Source organism: Telopea speciosissima, chromosome 4 (genome assembly GCF_018873765.1).
Source record: "Telopea speciosissima isolate NSW1024214 ecotype Mountain lineage chromosome 4, Tspe_v1, whole genome shotgun sequence".
Classification (NCBI taxonomy): domain Eukaryota; kingdom Viridiplantae; phylum Streptophyta; class Magnoliopsida; order Proteales; family Proteaceae; genus Telopea; species Telopea speciosissima.
In genome coordinates this window covers 60,631,516-60,650,057 of record NC_057919.1, presented here as the reverse complement: position 1 = coordinate 60,650,057, position 18,542 = coordinate 60,631,516, and the positions used below count along the sequence as shown (strand labels likewise).

Sequence of the window (18,542 nt, the reverse complement as noted above, 5' to 3'; positions counted from 1 at the left end):
ATGGGTCATCTCTGAGATGGTCCAAACTCCAAATCTATCCCAGGAACACCCCCCCCTCTTCCTAACCAGAAATTTCTTTTCAAAAAGTCAATCAAGAAAGACTTTAATATCAATTCCATTGTCTATGAGAGACTGAACCACTGCCCTGATCTTCCCCTCAAACTTGTCCCTTTCCCTTGGAGTATAAGAGGCAGTGTAGACATCAGCTTCTCTTGCCCTATCAGCTAAGATTCGGCCAACAGCCAAACATGCAGGTATGTCTGATCGAGACTGGAGAACAGCCTTGATGTCTTTAGAGTTTGTGCCAGCAACTGCTACCTGCTTACTTGTCACCCTGTGTGTAAGCGATGCTGAAACAAAGCGCTTGGAGATGAAAACATCAAGTGTAAAAGGTTCCATGTATGCTACGGTCCGTTGCTTGAAAGATATGTGTTTGTGTGGATTCTTTGTCTTCTTTTCCTTTTTGTATGTGTATGGGCGGCTGTTATCATCATCGAGGAAATCTTCCACTCCAAAGAAGCTTCTTGGTGCAGAATTAACCTGTGAAAGGACCACAAAGAAACCGAATAACTCTACACATAATATTATCATCTAGTCATCTGGTTCCTTTTAGAGAAGATTTTGCATGTCTGTGTACATGTATTAAGTAGTGTGCGAGAGAAAAGTTTGCCCAGAACATCCTTATAGTAAAATATAGTCCATCAAGAGGATTGCATATGGTGCACATGTAAGGTCCTGAAACTCATTATTTGATATTACACCAAAAATAACTCACTGGATTTCACCAGCACATTTAAGCTATAGCTTCTTTCCATTTGTTAAAAACACTTTCCACCATCTAAAAAGGCCAGTCATGAAACATTTCTCCAGGGAAAAACATTCCCTGTTACACAACATACATTGCATCTTACAGTTATGATGCAGAGAAGTGGCTAAGTTTTTCTTTATACCTTGTAGGAGTCGAGGCTCCCCTACAATTTATGAATTTGAATGAAGCTTGTTTGCTCTGCAACATGAGGAGATTCAGCCTGGCGTGAAGCTATACAGACAGAGGGATTCTGATCTGGTTTGAGGTGGAACACCTGGGTTTTATCTTCCTTCTTCATACTCTGTTTTGCGAGATAAAGGTACTGTTGGATCATTCCATTGCATGCCTTTTCAGATCACAGTTTTAATCTGTGTTTTATTTTAGTTTATCTTCACAGATCTGAGGGTACATATTGAGTATATTATTTAGTTGCTTTAAACCCCATTGGTACCCTATTATATACCTGTGGCTCCCCTGTTTTGGGTTGGTAGTACAGCCAAGTTCCATTGCAACCTGGTCTTAGTATCAGATTGGGCCAATATTTTAGGGGTTTCAAGAGACCCCTAGCAGCAGAACTCGACCCTTGTTTGGGTCCATTCTGAGGTCTCCTTGTGTTGATACTTAAAAATCTCCATACTTCTGAGTTTTCTCTAATTCAGCTTTAAGGTTTTCAAAATTAAATCCAATCCAGCTATTCATTGTTCTGATATTTTGGGAATTGGATTAGAACTGAAATAGGGATTCGGTCCAAGTTTCAAATGGTTTTGTTGGTTTGATTTGAATTAATTTGAGTTTCCCTATTTCCTGGATCTCAGATTCAGAAATTACTGTTTTTCAAATTACTTTAAATCTAGCCGTTGGATCAATTCCATCTTTTGAAGGGATCCGATTCCCTATATCTGTGTTTGTTTCCTTGAGTTTAACCTTCATCTGAGCAGGTTGGGAGTTTTAGGGTTATTTATCTGAGTTGGGTTAGCTTGGGTTCTTGTCTGGGAGGTTAATTTTTCAACCCCCAATCAAGTTACAGCTACCATACAACATAAGCTTTGTAATGTTCTTTATTATCCAAAATTTCTGTTCTCAATCTTTTAGCCTAACAAATCCTAATGCAGGAGGCAGTTGGGGTATTATAAATAAATGCTATATGTATATACCTGTCCACTGTGGACGCTGCGCCTCCACAGATATAAAAGTGGAACAACTTTCTCCATGTTGGACAGAGAAGCCCTTTTGATCCACAAATTTCCCAATGCATGCTTAAACATTTCTTGCACCTACAACTTCAATGAAACAGTGGTTCCACAGGCAAACGGCCAGTCACCTGCAGGTTTGAAACAATGAGAAAGGAAAAAAGCACTGAAATGCCAGCGGAAAATAAAGTGCACATTCTAAAGGATAAATGTTCTTCAGATTTGTTGAAAACAGAAAACAAAAAAAAAAAAAAGATTAAAAATTTTCCTTCAAACCTAGCAACTCAGATGTTTGAAAAGCCTATATGAAGTGGATTCTTTGTTCCCCCACTGAAGGCTAAGACAAGACCTAATTTTCCTTCAAAATACAAACACCCTGTAAGGCAACCCTGATATGCTTAATAACCTCATAGGAGATAAAAAGACTACATTAAACTGATGATTTGGATAACGAACTCCACTTGTTTCAAGTTTTATGGGACTTTTTAAGTCATTGGTTCAGTAAGGTCAAACTACATCAACTCAGATGTCAAAGCAGTTACCCAAATGCAGCTATTTCATCAGTTCTTTCGGTGAATAAAATCACCCGTTCTTCAATGTATTTACTATACAGTTGCTGTAGCCTGTAATGATTCAAACATGGGTCTACTGCATAGCTCTTTGGGCAGTACGGAGCATAGTTAGTAAGTTCGGGAATGGCAATAAAACGGGTACGGATACGTACGGCGGCAATTAAACAGATCAGACGGCAATAATACCCTTCAAAAATCTGGGGTAATAAACACATACAGCAATGATACGGTACATGTTTCATACAGCCATTCTATAAGCCAAAAATACAGGCATAAATTTACTGTGTAACAGACATGTACACCACCTAATAAATAAAATAACAGCATGTAAACAATTATTTTATCAAAGGAAGCCTCACAACTGAATAGAAACATAGAACATTTTCAGAGCACAACGATAATTCCAGACACATTTGTTTTGAGAAGAGGGGGGGGGGGGGGGGGAGAGGGGACAAAATAGCAACATAGTTAAATTTCAAAGAACAAGAAAGAGAGTCACTGACATGAGCCGAATCACGTAGCCGCGTGTTAGTGGAGAGCCCTTTGTAATCTGAACTACCCCAGATGCCTGAGAAGAAAAACGGAAAAGGTTATAGCAGAGAGACAGAGAGAGAGAGAGAGAGAGAGAGGTTGTGCTTGGGCCTGCCAAAGAAATTAAACATGATGGGGGAACAACTTCAGTGAGCGGGAAATCAAAACATTGAATTTTAAAGAACAACCAATTGATACGATATTGTAGACAATGAACTTGGAACTTATCCATTTGATTTCATCCTCACATACTATATCAAAACACTGAATTTTAAAAGCATATTCAAAGTAAAACAAATTATGCCTTCACCTCAAAACAAACAAAGCCCCAACATTCAGGGAAGCTTGACTGATTTGAACACCAAGAAGGTTCCTTCTACAAGGACGGTTATGGTTTCTGGAGCAAATTAGAGAGGACAAATGATGAGAAGGGGAAATGGTCATAAGGAAGTGGCAACTCTAACAAGACAACTGTTCTTGTTATCTCGTGGATGGTTCTTGAAATACTAGGAGGATTCACTGAGCAATGGTTTTGGATTAAAACAGGGGGAAGAAGATGATGGAATCGCAATTATCAATGACATATTCGGCTGCCAAATAGACTAAGAAATCAGGGTTTAGAAGAGACTCACCTATTACCCGAGAAATGGAGAGGATGAAGGGACCACTGCAAGGCTGTCGGAGTCGATTACTCGACTGGGGTGGCTGCAAGGCTGGAGTTGATTCCTCTTCAACTTTGGGCCTCTGCAATCACAATCGGAGACGGAGAAGAGGAAGGGGCTGGCAGATTGAACATCTGAGAAAGGGTTAGTTTTGGGGTTTCTAACTTAAGAGGAAGAAGGGGCAATTGAATAGGATCCGGCTCCTCTCCAGGGAGCTCAGCGCCAAGGGAGTGCCCAGGGGGCATCCAAGGGTTGGGGTGTGCCGCACACATCTCGGTGCATGTCTAGGGTTGTGTGTGGCATTTTACCCAAAAAAAAAGGGATGTGTGTGCACAGCCCAACGGCTGGATGCTCTCTGGGCGTGCTGGGCTTTGGAGAGGAGCTCAATAGAACAGAAAACAAGAGAGAGAGAGGTGGTGGCAATCGGTTTGGTTTTGGTTATTCGGATCAGGTTAAGAAACAAAATATAGAAACCAAAATCGAATCGAACAAAGAATATGAATACAATTTCAAAACCTAATTGATTCGGTTCGATTTTTATTCGATTTTGTATTCAACTTCTTGTGGATTTTAATTTGATTTCATATTTGGCTTAGGTCGTATTTTAAATGTTTGGGACAACTGCATACATAACCTACAGAGACTACAGCCTTGAGTTGTAATGAATAAAGAAGCCTCAGCGATGGCCTAAAACATAAGTCGTCTTTGTTAGAATTTTAGTTCTAATAAAATTCTATATGGACATAATTAAATCCCTAAACCAGGCTAATTAGGGTTTTGGTCTAATAAAGTGGGGTCATTAAGTTATATTAGAAGTCTAATGTGGACTGGCTTAGTGTGGGCCAGATAGATTTCTATTGGAACTGTGATGAGTCAGACCCTATAGGGATTACTATATAAGGAGAGCTAGTTCCCCCCTCTACCCATCACAACTTATTATTCTCAATTACTATTGAGGTGTGCATTCTTGAAAGAGAGAGATATTCAGTGTTCGTCGTCCCTACGCATTCGGTATTCTCATCAGGCCAGTTACTTTGGGAATAGAGGGGAAGCACCTAGATCTTTGTTCTTTATTTTTCGCTGCAATCATCATCACTATGGATGCGAAACAAGGTCAATGGTTCTATCCCTATTTTCTATTATTTATTTGATTGTGTTCTTGAACGCCCTATGGAGATCCTGGCTTTTGGGATTTTGTCTCTATTCGGATCGATTTATTCTAACATGTGGTATCAGAGCCTCCATAGATCCGTTCTTGAACCTATATTGATTCAAAATAATAGAACATAATAAGGGAATCGAAAATTTTTCGATTCGAATCAAGGTTTTTAGGGTTTTTTTTAGTTTTCAAAAAACCCATACGGACACTGGCATTCTGCCAATTTTTTTAGCCGGCGAAAACAGAATCTGATCACATAGGGGCGTAGAGCTCGAAAAATCAGAATTTTCGATGGGTGGATCACCGTCGACGGCTGCCGGATGCGCTCCCACGCGCCGGCGGCAGCCGCGGGTGATCTTCACTCGCCAGCAGAAGTTTAAAAAAGAAAAAAAAAAAAGGGGATCTAGGTTTTGCTATCGTGCGCCTAATAGTATTTCTAGGTGATGCTAACGTGCGCCGCTCGGGTCGGGTCGACCCAGTTTTTGACCCAAAAACCCGACACGTTGACCCGGTTGATGACCCATTTTAGGTTGACCCGAACCCGTTTGGACCGGGTCTAAACCGGTTCACTCGAACCGAGGGGGTGAGCCAAATTGCTTTGGTTTGACTTTTCGGACCGGTTTGACCAATACAGTCAATCGGATTTGGACCTGAACTTTGACCGAGCTTTCTGGGGGCTACGAGACTCCGTTTGGGGTCCCGTTTTTTGCGTTGGCTCTGTTTTTCTATGCTCTACACAGTGGTGCCCTCTGTTTTGATCAGATATGAATATTTTAAATATTTTTGGTATTCTTTTGATGCATACCCTTTATATAATTTATCGGTTCGTTCTATTGGGAACCGAACCAATTTCTGAATTGCTGGAATACCTACCTTGATGAACAGAATTATTATTATTTTGTGTTAATTTTAAGATATTTAAAGCCCCTTGTCATAAATTATAAAATAACACATTGTTTAAGGATGTAAGTAATTTTGGAAAATCCCGAAAGAGGGTTTCATGTTTTCGACAGGATGCAGCCGCCAAAGCGACCTTCCTTGTTGGATTTGTGAAACACTGGTCTTATACAGTTATGGGATGTCCTTCAACTCTGATGTGTGGTCATACACCCAAAGGTGGTGGTCATGTATTGGTACTTGAAGGGGTACATATACAGTATGCATGTGAATAGGTTGATCCTAGAATTCTGCACACCCAAAGGTGGTGGATTTTGAAAGTTGAGCCATATTCCCATGGCCACTGGTATGTAGGGATTTTTACAATTGCATATTGAGAATTCAGCCCAAAGGTGTTTTCACAATGATGTGTGTAAAATTCTCATTAGCTTATAAAGTTTTCAAGCAGTACTTGCATCATTTTAATTATTATACTGTTCATTGTTTAAATTTTCAGTCACCTTCTCTGTCAATAATAACATGGTTACTATTGAGCTCCTCACTGGGTCAAACTTTAAGAAGTGGAAAGAGGACATTATGTTTGCTATGGAAATGGCAGATGTGCACACGTCCCTTGTTATGGATACACCAATGGAACTAACTGCTGATAGTACTGAGGATGAAAAGTTTGTGCATGCTGCATGGCAAAAGAGTAATCGACTCAGTATACTGTCCATAAAGAGGTCGATACCGGAACACCTAAAAAGTGGTCTGCCTGAGAAATGTACTGCCAGGGAATTGCTAGATGCAATTTCCAAGAGATACAAAGTTTCATCGAATGCTGAGATTGGGACACTTCTGCAAGGGTTATTTAATATGGAGTATGATGGTTCTAGGGGTGTTAGGGATTACATTATTAGGATGGTTGATTACCAAACTAAACTCAAGGCCTTAGACATTCCTCTTCCAGATGCCCTAATTGTCCATCAAGCCTTAAATACCCTACCTTCTGAATTTGGCATCATAAAAACCAACCACATTTCCCAAGATGGAGTCTGAAGCATTAATGACCTAATTTCTAGGGTTGTGTCTGAGGAAGAGAAACTAAAGAAAGAGAAAAAGCCTACTGCCCTGTTTACTTCCAAAGTCCGTAAGAGTAAAAAGTCTAAAAACCATACTCATAAGTCTGCCAATAAACAGTCCGATCAGACTAACAATTTGGGACCCAAGAAAGACTCTTTGAAGAAAGAGAGTAATCGCTGCTTCTTTTGCAAGAAGAAGGGTCACATGAAGAAGGGCTGCGACAAATACAAGGCTTGGTTACTCAAGCCCAAGCAGCCATCAGGTAATGATTCTTTGGCTTTTGTTTGTGAATCCAATCTATCAGAAGCCCCATCCAGTTCTTGGTGGCTAGATAGCAGTGCAACTAACCATGTTGCTTTTACCATACGAGGGGTTCATAAACCTGGAGGAGGCCAAACAAGGATGAATCAAGGCTGGTCGTAGGAAATGATGGACATTCTGACGTAGAGTTCGTGGGAGATGTCATTTTATTATTAGATTCTGGTTTTAAATTGACTTTAAAGAACACTTTTTATGTATCGTCCTTTAGGCGGAATTTAATTTCGGTTTCAGTTTTGGACATTAGTGGTTTCTATTTTGAAATAAAGAATACTATGGTTAATTTATTTTTTAATTCAACTAAAGTTGGTTCCTGCTTTATGTCCAACGGATTGTACAGATTGTGTTTGTCTCCCACTGATATCTACGTCTCCTGTAATGTTGAAAGTGTTGTTTCTAAAAGACCCTTACCTAAAGAACGGTCTTTCACATTGTGGCATAAGAGGTTATATCATATTTCTAAGGCAAGAGTGGAAAGGCTGATAAAGTCTGACATCCTGCCTACTCTCGAAAGTGATCTAGAAACTTGTGAAGACTGTTGTAAGGGAAAGATGACCAAAATAAAGAAGAAAACTGCAGTCCGTAGTTCTGACCTGTTAGAGGTCATTCACACTGACATCAGTGATCCCTATTCAGCCACATTGTGTAAAAAAATTTATTTTATCACTTTTACAGATGACTATTCCCAATATGGATACCTGTACTTAATTAAAGAAAAGTCTGAATCTCTTGACAAGTTCAAGATTTTTAGGACTGAAGTTGAGAAATAGTTAGGGAAAGTTATTATAATTGTTAGATCTGATCGTAGGGGTGAGTATTATGGCAGACATGGCGATGCTGGACAGCTTAAGGGCTCGTTTGCCAAATACCTTGAGGACTCTGGAATAGTTAGTCAGTTTACTATGCCAGGAAGTCCTGAACAAAATGGGGTCGTCGAAAGGCGTAACCGTACCCTTATGGACATGGTGAGGAGTATGGTTAGTAGGACAAATTTACCTAAGTTCTTATGGGGTGAAGCCTTGAAAACTGCTCTTTATATCCTTAACCGTGTACCTACTAAAGCCGCTCCTCTTACGCCTTTTGAGTTGTGGACCGGCCGTAAACCCAGTTTAAACCATCTTAGAGTTTGGGGGTGCCCTGCAGAAGTGAAGTTGTATAATCCGACTTTAAACAAGTTAGATCCCAGGACTACTCATTACTATTTTGTTAGCTACCCAGATCATTCGAAGGGATATAAATTTTATAACCCCTGCGGAGACACTAGAATTATGGACTTATAGGCAGCGAAGTTTCTGGAATTTGATGTGGCCAAAAGGAATGATTGTTCTCAGATTGTTCGAGATAGTGACATGGTTGGTACATTGGTACATGTTCTTCTACCTATTCAGACGGATGTGGGGCACACTACGCCATTAGTTACACCTGCTGAAGTTCAGGAGCCTGATATTGATAACGGTCCTTGACATTCATGTAGCACCTGATGAGATTCCTCTCAATCAGGATGCGATTGAGGATCCTATCATTGATGCACTTCCAGCTGAGATTTCTCAGATTCAGGGTGAGGCAGTGGTAGCACCATCACGGAAATCCATCAAGGGAAGAAATTCAGAAATACCATCTATCTATGAGGTCTATCTGAGAGAACATGACTACGACATTGGTTGTGTGGTTGATCCAGTTTCTTATTCAGGCGTTGTTTCTAGTTCTCAGTTAGATTTGTGGTTAGATGTAATGAGAGATGAGGTGGACTCCATGAAACATAATGATGTTTGGGAGCTTGTTGAATTAAACATGAGGGTCTTGCGGTGGATGGTTCAAACCATCTTGCATGGACTCAAGAAGTCTATTTACGGTCTCAAACAAGCTTCTAGGCAGTGGTATTTAAAGTTTGACAGTGTCGTGACTTCATTCGGTTTTGTGGAAAACAAAGCGGATCAGTGTATATATCACAAGGTCAGTGGGAGCAAATTCTATTTTCTCATGTTTTATATGGATGATATCCTGCTTGCTAGCAGTGACCTAGGGATGTTGCATAAATGAAAGCAACTATTATCTAGGGAATTTGACATGAAGGACTTTGGTGAGGTTTCTTTTGTCCTTGACATTGAGATCCATAGGGATTGTTCTCGTCGTTTACTAATTTTTTCTCAGAGGATTTATGTTGATCGTATTTAGGAGAGGTTCAGTATGCCGGATTGTAAACCTGGGAATGTTCATGTTCTCAAACTGAGCTCGACACAGTGTCCGAAAAATAAAGCTGAGAAGGATGACATAATGAGGTGCCTTATACTAGCGCACTAGGTAGTATCATGTATGCTCAGGTCTGTACCAGACCGAATATTACTTTTGTGATGGGTCTTCTTGGCAGATATCAGTCAGATCCTAGTCTTAGCCACTGGGTTGCTGCCAAGAAAGTATTATGGTACTTGTAGGGGACAAAAGATTATATGTAACATAAAGACACATTCCTGAACTCAAGCTAGTGGGTCATACAGATTCTGACTTTGCTGGCTGTGAGGATGACAGGAAATCCACATCAGGTTATGTTTTCTTGATGGCCGAAGGGACAGTATCATGGAAGAGTAAAAAGCAGACATTGGTGACCACTTCAACTATGCAGGTAGAGTTTGTAGCATGCTATAGGGCTGCTACTCAGGCTATTTGGCTCAGAAATCTCATAAAGGAGTTGACTATTATAGATTTTGTGGATAGACCCATCCAGATATACTATGATAACAGGTCTGCTGTGTTGGTTATAAACAACAATAAAGGACTTAGAGGGTCTAAACACATGGAGGTCAAGTATTTGACCATAAAGGAGAGAGTAAAGGAAGGTGATATTATAGTGGAGCATATTAGTACAGATGATATGGTTGCAGATCCCCTAACCAAAGGTCTTCGCCCTTGTGTTTTTTAGAGACATGTCATGAGCATGGGCTTAGTTACATCATGGGATGTGGTTAGTTAGTGGGAGTTTATTTTATTTTGCTTCATTGTAATTTAAAGTTTCTTTTCATCTGTATTTTTACCTTATGGTAAACTTTGATTTATATATATATCAGGTGTCATTGCATGCAGTTTCTTTTAAACACATGAGTGTTTTATTTATTGACATGATGTATATATTTATGATTTTAAAGTCTTAAGGAATGTGTTAACCTTAAGCAAGGCTGGGGCATTAAGTTGTTAGCCTAAAGGTATGTCTTGTAACACATAAAGTATAACTCGAGTTATTTTTTATGAGACATACAGATTCGTTAGAATCACAAAGTTTATTTCTCTAGTGAGCCTGTGCCACTTAAAGAAGAAAAATTTTGGACTGATAAACGGATAATACATAAGGAATCACTACGTGAGTATTATCTCGTTGCCACACTACCACATTGCATCCATGTTAGTAGAGTTGAGGGCTCTCGTGACCATGGAAGGCTCTGTGTCGCTTGATCATAGATGCAGTTACCACCATGATTCGGTGTCTAAAACTCTATGGGATAGGATTGACTTTCTAATATGACCTCTAGACCAATTTATTTTAAAAATTGTGCACATAAAGTTTTCTTAAAGAGTTGTAGCCTGTGATTTGTTTTGGTCAAAACTGTTTTTAAATCCTTTTAAAAATAAGGAATTTAATATAAGTTCAAGTGGGAGAATGTTAGAATTTTAGTTCTAATAAAATTCTATATGGACATAATTAAATCCCTAAACCAGGCTAATTAGGGTTTTGGTCTAATAAAGTGGGGTCATTAAGTTATATTAGAAGTCTAATGTGGACTGGCTTAGTGTGGGCCAGATAGATTCCTATTGGGACTGTGATGAGTCAGACCCTATAGGGATTACTATATAAGGAGAGCTAGGTCCCCCCTCTACCCATCACAACTTATTATTCTCAATTACTATTGAGGAGTGTATTCTTGAAAGAGAGGGAGATATTCAGTGTTCGTCGTCCCTACACATTCGGTATTCTCATCAGGCCAGTTACTTTGGGAATAGAGGGGAATCACCTAGATCTTTGTTCTTTATTTTCCGCTGCAATCATCATCACTATGGATGCGAAACAAGGTCAGTGGTTCTATCCCTATTTTCTATTATTTATTTGATTGTGTTCTTGAACACCCTATGGAGATCCTGGCTTTTGGGATTTTGTTCCTATTCGGATCGATTTATTCTAACAGTCTTAACCACAAAAACAGAGAACATGCAAACAAACAGCGAAAATACCAAATAGCAAAGTAACACAAACTAGCAAAGAAAAGTGATACGAAAATATGAATAAAAACCAAAGCACAAAGAAATACATTAGGAAATTAGGGAAAGAAAAGAAAGCAAAGAAGCAGAACAACGATGACACATACTTATAACAACATAGAAAACTCAAAAACAGAGAGATACATATCCAAAAATGAATAACATAAACACAAGATAAGAACAAATTAGCAAAAAAAGAAAATGACAAAGAAGACAGATATAACCCAAAGCACAAGAAATATAGGTAAATGAACTACAATTAAACGATGGAAACACAGATAAGATCCAAGAAAGAGGGGGATGAGATACCGAGCTACGAGATTTGGTGTCGCAAGAGAGATCCTGTGTTACGTTTCTTTAGGATTTGTTTTATTGATTTGTGTTATTGTGGTGGTCGTGCTGTGCCACGTAGAAGTAGAGTTGAGTTAGGATTGTCTTTGAGATTATTTTACTAGTTTAGGATTGTTATCTATTTCGGTTATTAGAGTTTATTATGTTAAGGAGTCCTGGTTGTAATCTGGTTGTACTCCCAATATTAGTTTAATCAGCTAATGAGAAGAGCATGAGAATATATCATTAAGATTGAGCCTTGCTCAAGGAGGTCCCCCCTGAAGTGGGATACAATATTGTTCTTCAAGTTCTTCTTCCTAAAAGAGCCAGGGTCGTACCATCTGGTATCAGAGCAGGTTTCACCCATGGTAGAAGGAACTCGAACTTAGTAGCGTTTGGAAGCCGAGATCGCTAAACTCTCTGCCAAAAATGATGAGAGCCTCAAAGAGATCAAGTAGCTGGTTTCCTCTATGGATAATCGATTTGCTGCCATGGACCTTAAGTCCGACCAGCTTGCTGCGTCTGTTGCTTCTTCTCAGCCGAACACTCTAATCCCCAACCACGAAGCTAGCCCCTCCCCGCGTTTTGGTTCTCCCCAGGGTCCGATTCAAACCAAATTTGGAAAAGTTGAATTTCCAAAATTTGATGGGGAAGATCCCTTGGGATGGATCTATCGAGTGGAGCAATTTTTTTACTACAACCAGATCATGGAGGATAACAAGGTTTCCTTAGCCGCTATTCATCTTGAACGGAAAGCCCTGCAGTGGTTCCGTTGGTTCGAAGGTCTCCCTGGCCGAGTTGGATGGAAAGCCTTAGTGGACGCCTTGTGCATTCGGTTTGGTCCCGATTCCCTCAAAGATTTCACCAGTGCTCTCACTAAACTCCACCAAACCACCACCGTGAAGGAATATCAAGAGCAGTTCGAAGAGTTGGCTACCCGCACCAATGGTCTTACTAATGAATTTTTCATTAGTTGTTTTATCAGCGGTCTGAAAGATGAGATTCGAGCAGCTGTTCAGATGTTCAAACCTAGCACCATCAGTCAGGCCTTAAGGCTTGCATGCCTCCAAGAAGATAATGCCGAGGCTCTTAACCGGCAGTGAAGCAGGCTCACTCCAGCCCCACACCCACCGTTCAACTCCTCCACCAAATCACAAGCAAGACCCACAACGGCTTCTTCGCCCCCCCTTTAATCGGCTCACCCAGTCGAAGATGAACGCCCAGCGCAAAAAAGGACTTTGCCTCAATTATGGATAAAAATTCACCGCTGGTCATCGATGTAGAACCAAGAAACTTTTTGTACTTTAAGCTGGAGGATCTGATTCAGAAGATGATCCAGGCGACCTAAATCCATCGAACGATGGTGTTCACGATGCCGAGAATGATGTTCAGATCTCCTTTCATGCCCTCACCAGCTCACCAGCACCCCATACCATGCGCGTCCACGGTTTTGTTAAGCGCCGGCCAGTATCGATTTTGATTGATTTCGGCAGTACCCACAACTTCCTCGATCCAAGGGTCGTAAAGCGTACTGGTTGCATAGTTCAGCCCACACAACCACTCCGAGTAAAAGTGGCTAATGGCGAACAGCTACTCATTAACTCGATCTGCCTTGACCTCTGCTGGTTTATGCACGGAAAGGAGTTCGCAGCAGCTGCTCGACTCTTACCTCTCGACGGGTACGACATTGTCTTAGGTATCCAATGGCTCACCACTCTTGGTGATATTATATGGAATTTTGAGAAATTACGCATGGAGTTTTGGCTGAATAGGCATAGGCATGTGATGAGAGGTGCTCAAAGTGGAGATTTAAAGGCCATTGGTCGTGAGGAGATGAGCCGCACTATACAAAAGCATGGATAATGTGCCTTCTATTCTATTACTTCAACCTCCAATCATGATAAGGTTGATCCTCCGTCAGTCTCCGAACTGCTACTTGAGTTTGCACCAATCTTTGAAGAACCACACGACCTACCATCAGAGCGTGCTCAAGACCATCATATCCCTTTGCTGCCAGCCACGACACCAGTCAACGTGTGCCCTTATAGGTACCCATATATGCAGAAAAATGAGATTGAAAAACTTGTTAAGGAAATGCTACAATCTGGAATCATCCGCCCAAGTGTTAACCCCTTTTCCTCGCCCGTTCTTTTAGTACAGAAAAAGGACAACATGTGGCGGTTCTGTGTTGATTACAGGGCCCTAAATCAAGTCACTGTGAAAGATAAGTTCCCTATTCCTGCCATTGATGAATTGTTGGATGAGCTTCATGGTGCCTAATTATTTTCCAAGCTTGATCTTCGATCAGGTTTTCATTAGATTCGGGTTCACCCACCCAACATTTCAAAAATGGCATTTCGCACTCACGAAGGGCATTATGAATTTTTAGTTATGCCTTTCGGCTTGACTAACGCCCCTTCGACTTTTCAGTGCCTCATGAAGGAGATTTTTAAGCCTTTCCTTCGCCGATTAGTGCTTGTATTTTTTGACGACATATTAATATACAATCATAATTGGGAAGATTACCTCTCACATCTACAAACTGTGTTTACTACACTGCGTCACCATCATCTCTCCGTCAAGCGCAGCAAGTGCGCCTTTGGATTGTCGCGGCTTGAGTATTTGGGACACGTTATTTCTTGTGAAGGTGTAGCAACTGACCCTGCCAAGGTGGCTGATATGGTTAATTGCCCTAAACCAAAGACCTTGAAGGCCCTACGTGGTTTCCTTGGTCTTACTGGCTATTATCATTGCTTTGTGCTTGATTATGGAAAGATAAGCCAACCCCTTACAGATATGCTCAAGAAGGATGGATTTTTTGTGACATCATCATCTGAAGCTGCCTTTGAGTCACTTAAGCATGCTATGAGCACTGCCCTAGTGCTTTCCTTACCTGATTTTTCCAAAGAGTTCACTATAGAGAGCGATGTATGTGGAGTAGGCATCGGCGCCGTGTTGCTTCAAGCTGGGCACCCTATTGTCTTCACAAGTAAAGCCCTCTCGCCCAAAAATCTGGCTCTCTCAACCTACGAGAAGGAAATGTTGGCTATTGTTCACGCCATCCAAAAATGGAGGCCTTATCTCATAGGCAGGCACTTCAAGATTCGGGACTGACCATCAAAGTCTCAAATTCCTACTCGAGCAGCGCATCAGTACACCAGCCCAACACCAGTGGCTCGCCAAACTATTGGGCTATGACTATGAGATTTTATATAAACGGGGCACAGAACACAAGGTCGCAGATGCTCTCTCACGATAAGGTGAAGACGAGATAGTGCTCCATGCCATTACTGGACCCATGTCCAATTTGTTGGACCATTTTCGATCGGAGTGGACTTCAGATACCTCCCCCCCATCAGATCGTGCAGGACCTCCAGGCTGATGCCACATCTCATCAGGGTTATACATGGCTGAACAATGAACTTCATTACAAAGGTCGCTTGGTTATTAGCCCTACATCTCTTATCCAAGCTACCATCCTTACTGAGCTACATTCTGGAGCGACCAGAGGACACTAAGGATTTCTAAAGACATTGAAGCCGTTGAACGCACTTTTTATTGGTCTGGTTATCGGAAGGATATCCATTGTTTTGTGACCAAGTGCAACGTCTGCCAACATAATAAAGGCGAGCCTCTCTAGGGTTATTACAACCCCTTCAAATACCCACACGGGTATGGACCGATTTGTCTATGGATTTTATCGATGGCTTGCCAGTCTCTTTTGGTAAAACCGTGATCTTTGTTGTGGTAGATCGACTTAGTAAATATGCTCATTTCATGCCATTGAGCCATCTGTACACTGCTTCCATAGTAGCTCAGGTGTTCTTCGACGGGGTTTTTAAACTCCATGGAATGCCTCAATCCATTGTGAGTGATCGAGACACAGTATTTTTAAGCACATTTTGGCAAGAATTGTTTCGACTCCATGGTCTCAGTTGCGCATGAGCTCGGCCTACCATCCCCAGACGGACGGGCAGATAGAGGTCAAGAACCGTTGTTTGGAATCATATCTCCGATGTGTTACAGGGGATAAACCTAAACAATGGGCACGGTGGCTTTCGTTAGCGGAATGGTGGTATAACACCTCATGTCACTCCTCCACCAAAATAACTCCTTATGAAGTTCTGTACAGTTAGACCCCACCACCACTCACTCTTTATACATCAGGAAGCACCCCAGTGGCCGCACTTGATCAACAGTTACGAGAGCGGCGTGATAGTTTCCTTCGAGCAGTTAGAGAGAACCTCCATCGCGCCATACACTGCATGAAGCAACAAGCTGATCTTCACCGCTCAAAAAGAGAGTTTCAGGTGGGCGATTGGGTGTTCTTATGCCTCAAGCCTTATCGGCAATCTACTGTTGCAGCACGTACCAATTTGAAGCTGGCCCCAAAATTTTATGGCCCCTTCCAAGTGACTCAACACATCGGGCCAGTGGCCTACAAGCTCGACCTGCCTGCTCAATCGAAGGTTCATCCAGTGTTTCATGTCTCTTGCCTAAAAAAGAAGTTGGGTCAGCAAGTTCTCGCTCAGACGACTCTTCCAGAAGTTAATGAGGATGGACAGTTTCTCGTGGAGCCCATTGCTGCCCTGGATCGTCGCGTGGTGAAACCCAACAATCGTGCTGTAACTCAAATCTTAGTCCAGTGGTCCAGTAGAGCGCCTGAGGATGCCACGTGGGAAACCTGGCATGATCTTCATCAGCGGTTTCCACAGTTTGATTCGTGGGGTCACAAATCCTCTTAAGGAAAGGGGAATGTTACGTTTCTTTAGGATTTGTTTTATTGATTTGTGTTATTGTGGTGGCCATGCTGTGCCATGCAGCCACGTAGAAGTAGAGTTGAGTTGGGATTGTCTTTGAGATTATTTTACTAGTTTAGGATTGTTATCTATTTCAGTTGTTAGAGTTTATTACGTTAAGGAGTCCTGGTTGTAATCTGGTTGTACTCCCTATATTAGTTTAATCACCTAATGAGAAGAGCATGAGAATTATATCATTAAGATTGAGCCTTGCTCGAGGAGGTCCCCCCTGAAGTGGGATACAATATTATTCTTCAAGTTCTTCTTCCTAAAAGAGCCAGGGTCGTACCATCCTGGTGGAAATATGAACTAATCAAAGGCAAGTTCAAAGCCCTAGATTTGTTCACCGGTGTACTTAGAATATATACCGTCACCGCTTGAATAACAAGGTTCAATCAAGAGAGAGAAGGTTTTCACCTTTAGTCAGGTTCACGAGCGTGAGCAAGAAGGTTTTCACCTTCAGTTTGGTTCACAAGCAAGCGACGTGCGAGAGGGAGAGGCTTTCACCTTCAGTCTAGTTCACGAGCAGAGAGAGAGAGACAAGGGTTTGAGAGTTAAATTTGAAAAGTAATAAAATTTAAAAAAAAGTGAAGTTACCTAATTACCCCTTGATTTGGAGCAATTATAGCATGTGCTTATTAAAACTTTTAAAAGTAGCGAAAAAATAACAATAAATGATTTGAAAACAAAAACCAAATCGATTTACTTCGGTTCGATTTTAAACGACTAGTTTCGTTTCGATTTTCGATGTCAGTTCTAAATTGCCACCCTTACTTGGTAGTGGTCGCTGAATGTCCTTCCTTGTGTAGAAGATGAAGCATCGAAGAGGAGAGAGAGAGAGAGGGTTGGCTCATGTGGAAAATAGATATAGAAAGGACCAACGACTCGTATCAATGTTGAGGAGGGAAGGGGTGGAAGTGGAACCTCGTTGGCAAGTTGGCCGGTTGGAATCGTTGTAGTTACACCCAATGGACCGGACCATTGGACCAGGTTTAAGTTAATACAAGGTTGAAGAGTACAGAAACAGGGACAACATCGTTCCTCCGACTTTGATCCCAGGTGGATCTGAATCGGCTGAAACCCTAAAAATTGGAATAAGGGAGAAGAAGCAAATATTTTTCAAAATCTATGACTTTTTTTTTTTTTTTTTTTAAGTGTGATTCAATAAACTTGGGATCATACTATAAGAGGTAAGTTTCATTAAATGTTCTGCGGTTTTATTTATTAAGAGGGAAACAATCGGTCGATACTTATCGGTATCACTGGTGCCCGATATTCTGTACTGGTCCAAAAAATGAGGAGAAAACAGTCTGATATGGCCCATATTAACGGATTTGTATCGGTTGCTAATCCTAATACCATGATTTTTTTTTGGTAAACATCCTAATACCGTGATTTAAATCCATGATCTCGACAACATGATTGATTACACTTACATAGAGACTATAATAAGGGGTTGATTTCTTTCTCTGATAGAGAATAGTGGATCTGTGGATGGTTGATATGCAATGTAGGGGGTGTCAACCGGTCAATCTAGGTCAGGCCTAATCAGTTCCCACCAATTTAACACTCTGGACCATGACCAACATGTTTAGCTAATCGGGCCTCATAGGCTAGACATAGATATGATTATATTCGGTCGATCGATTACCGATCAATGGTCAAGCTCATGCTAATCGGGTTAATTGGTCTCTAGACTGGCTCATACCAAAGTGCCCATAAACGGCCTAATCAATTGTTGCTTCATTTCATCATTTTTTAAGGACCTTTTTTGTCTATTAGGTTACTGAGTTCATATACAATTACATGAGATGTTTGGTCTTTCTTTTCACACTTATTGGTTTTAGGAAGGATTTGGTCTGACTAGTTTCTCCGTATTAAGAATCTTATTTAGAGTTGAATGTAATGTGTTCAAACAAGGATTGAGCTCCTCTGCGGCCTGGGTTTGAGCGGCCATCGTGCTTCGTTC

The 18,542-nt window shown here is 41.1% G+C and overlaps 1 protein-coding gene across 2 annotated transcripts; it reads right to left on the bottom strand.

Annotated features, from left to right (window-relative positions):
* On the bottom strand, positions 1-2,312 carry LOC122657631 (50S ribosomal protein L18-like). 2 transcript variants are annotated; one of them, XM_043852395.1, is made up of 3 exons: positions 2,266-2,312; positions 1,963-2,128; positions 1-540 (listed from the first exon to the last, which is right to left on the bottom strand). In XM_043852395.1, the coding sequence occupies exons 2-3, from the start codon at positions 2,071-2,073 to the stop codon at positions 88-90; spliced, it is 564 nt and encodes a 187-aa protein (XP_043708330.1). In that variant the 5' UTR covers positions 2,074-2,128; positions 2,266-2,312; the 3' UTR covers positions 1-87. The 2 variants fall into 2 exon arrangements, with proteins under 2 accessions (XP_043708330.1, XP_043708329.1); XM_043852394.1 differs by lacking the exon at positions 2,266-2,312 and having other exon boundaries at positions 1,963-2,151.
* Positions 2,313-18,542: the final 16,230 nt, after the last annotated feature.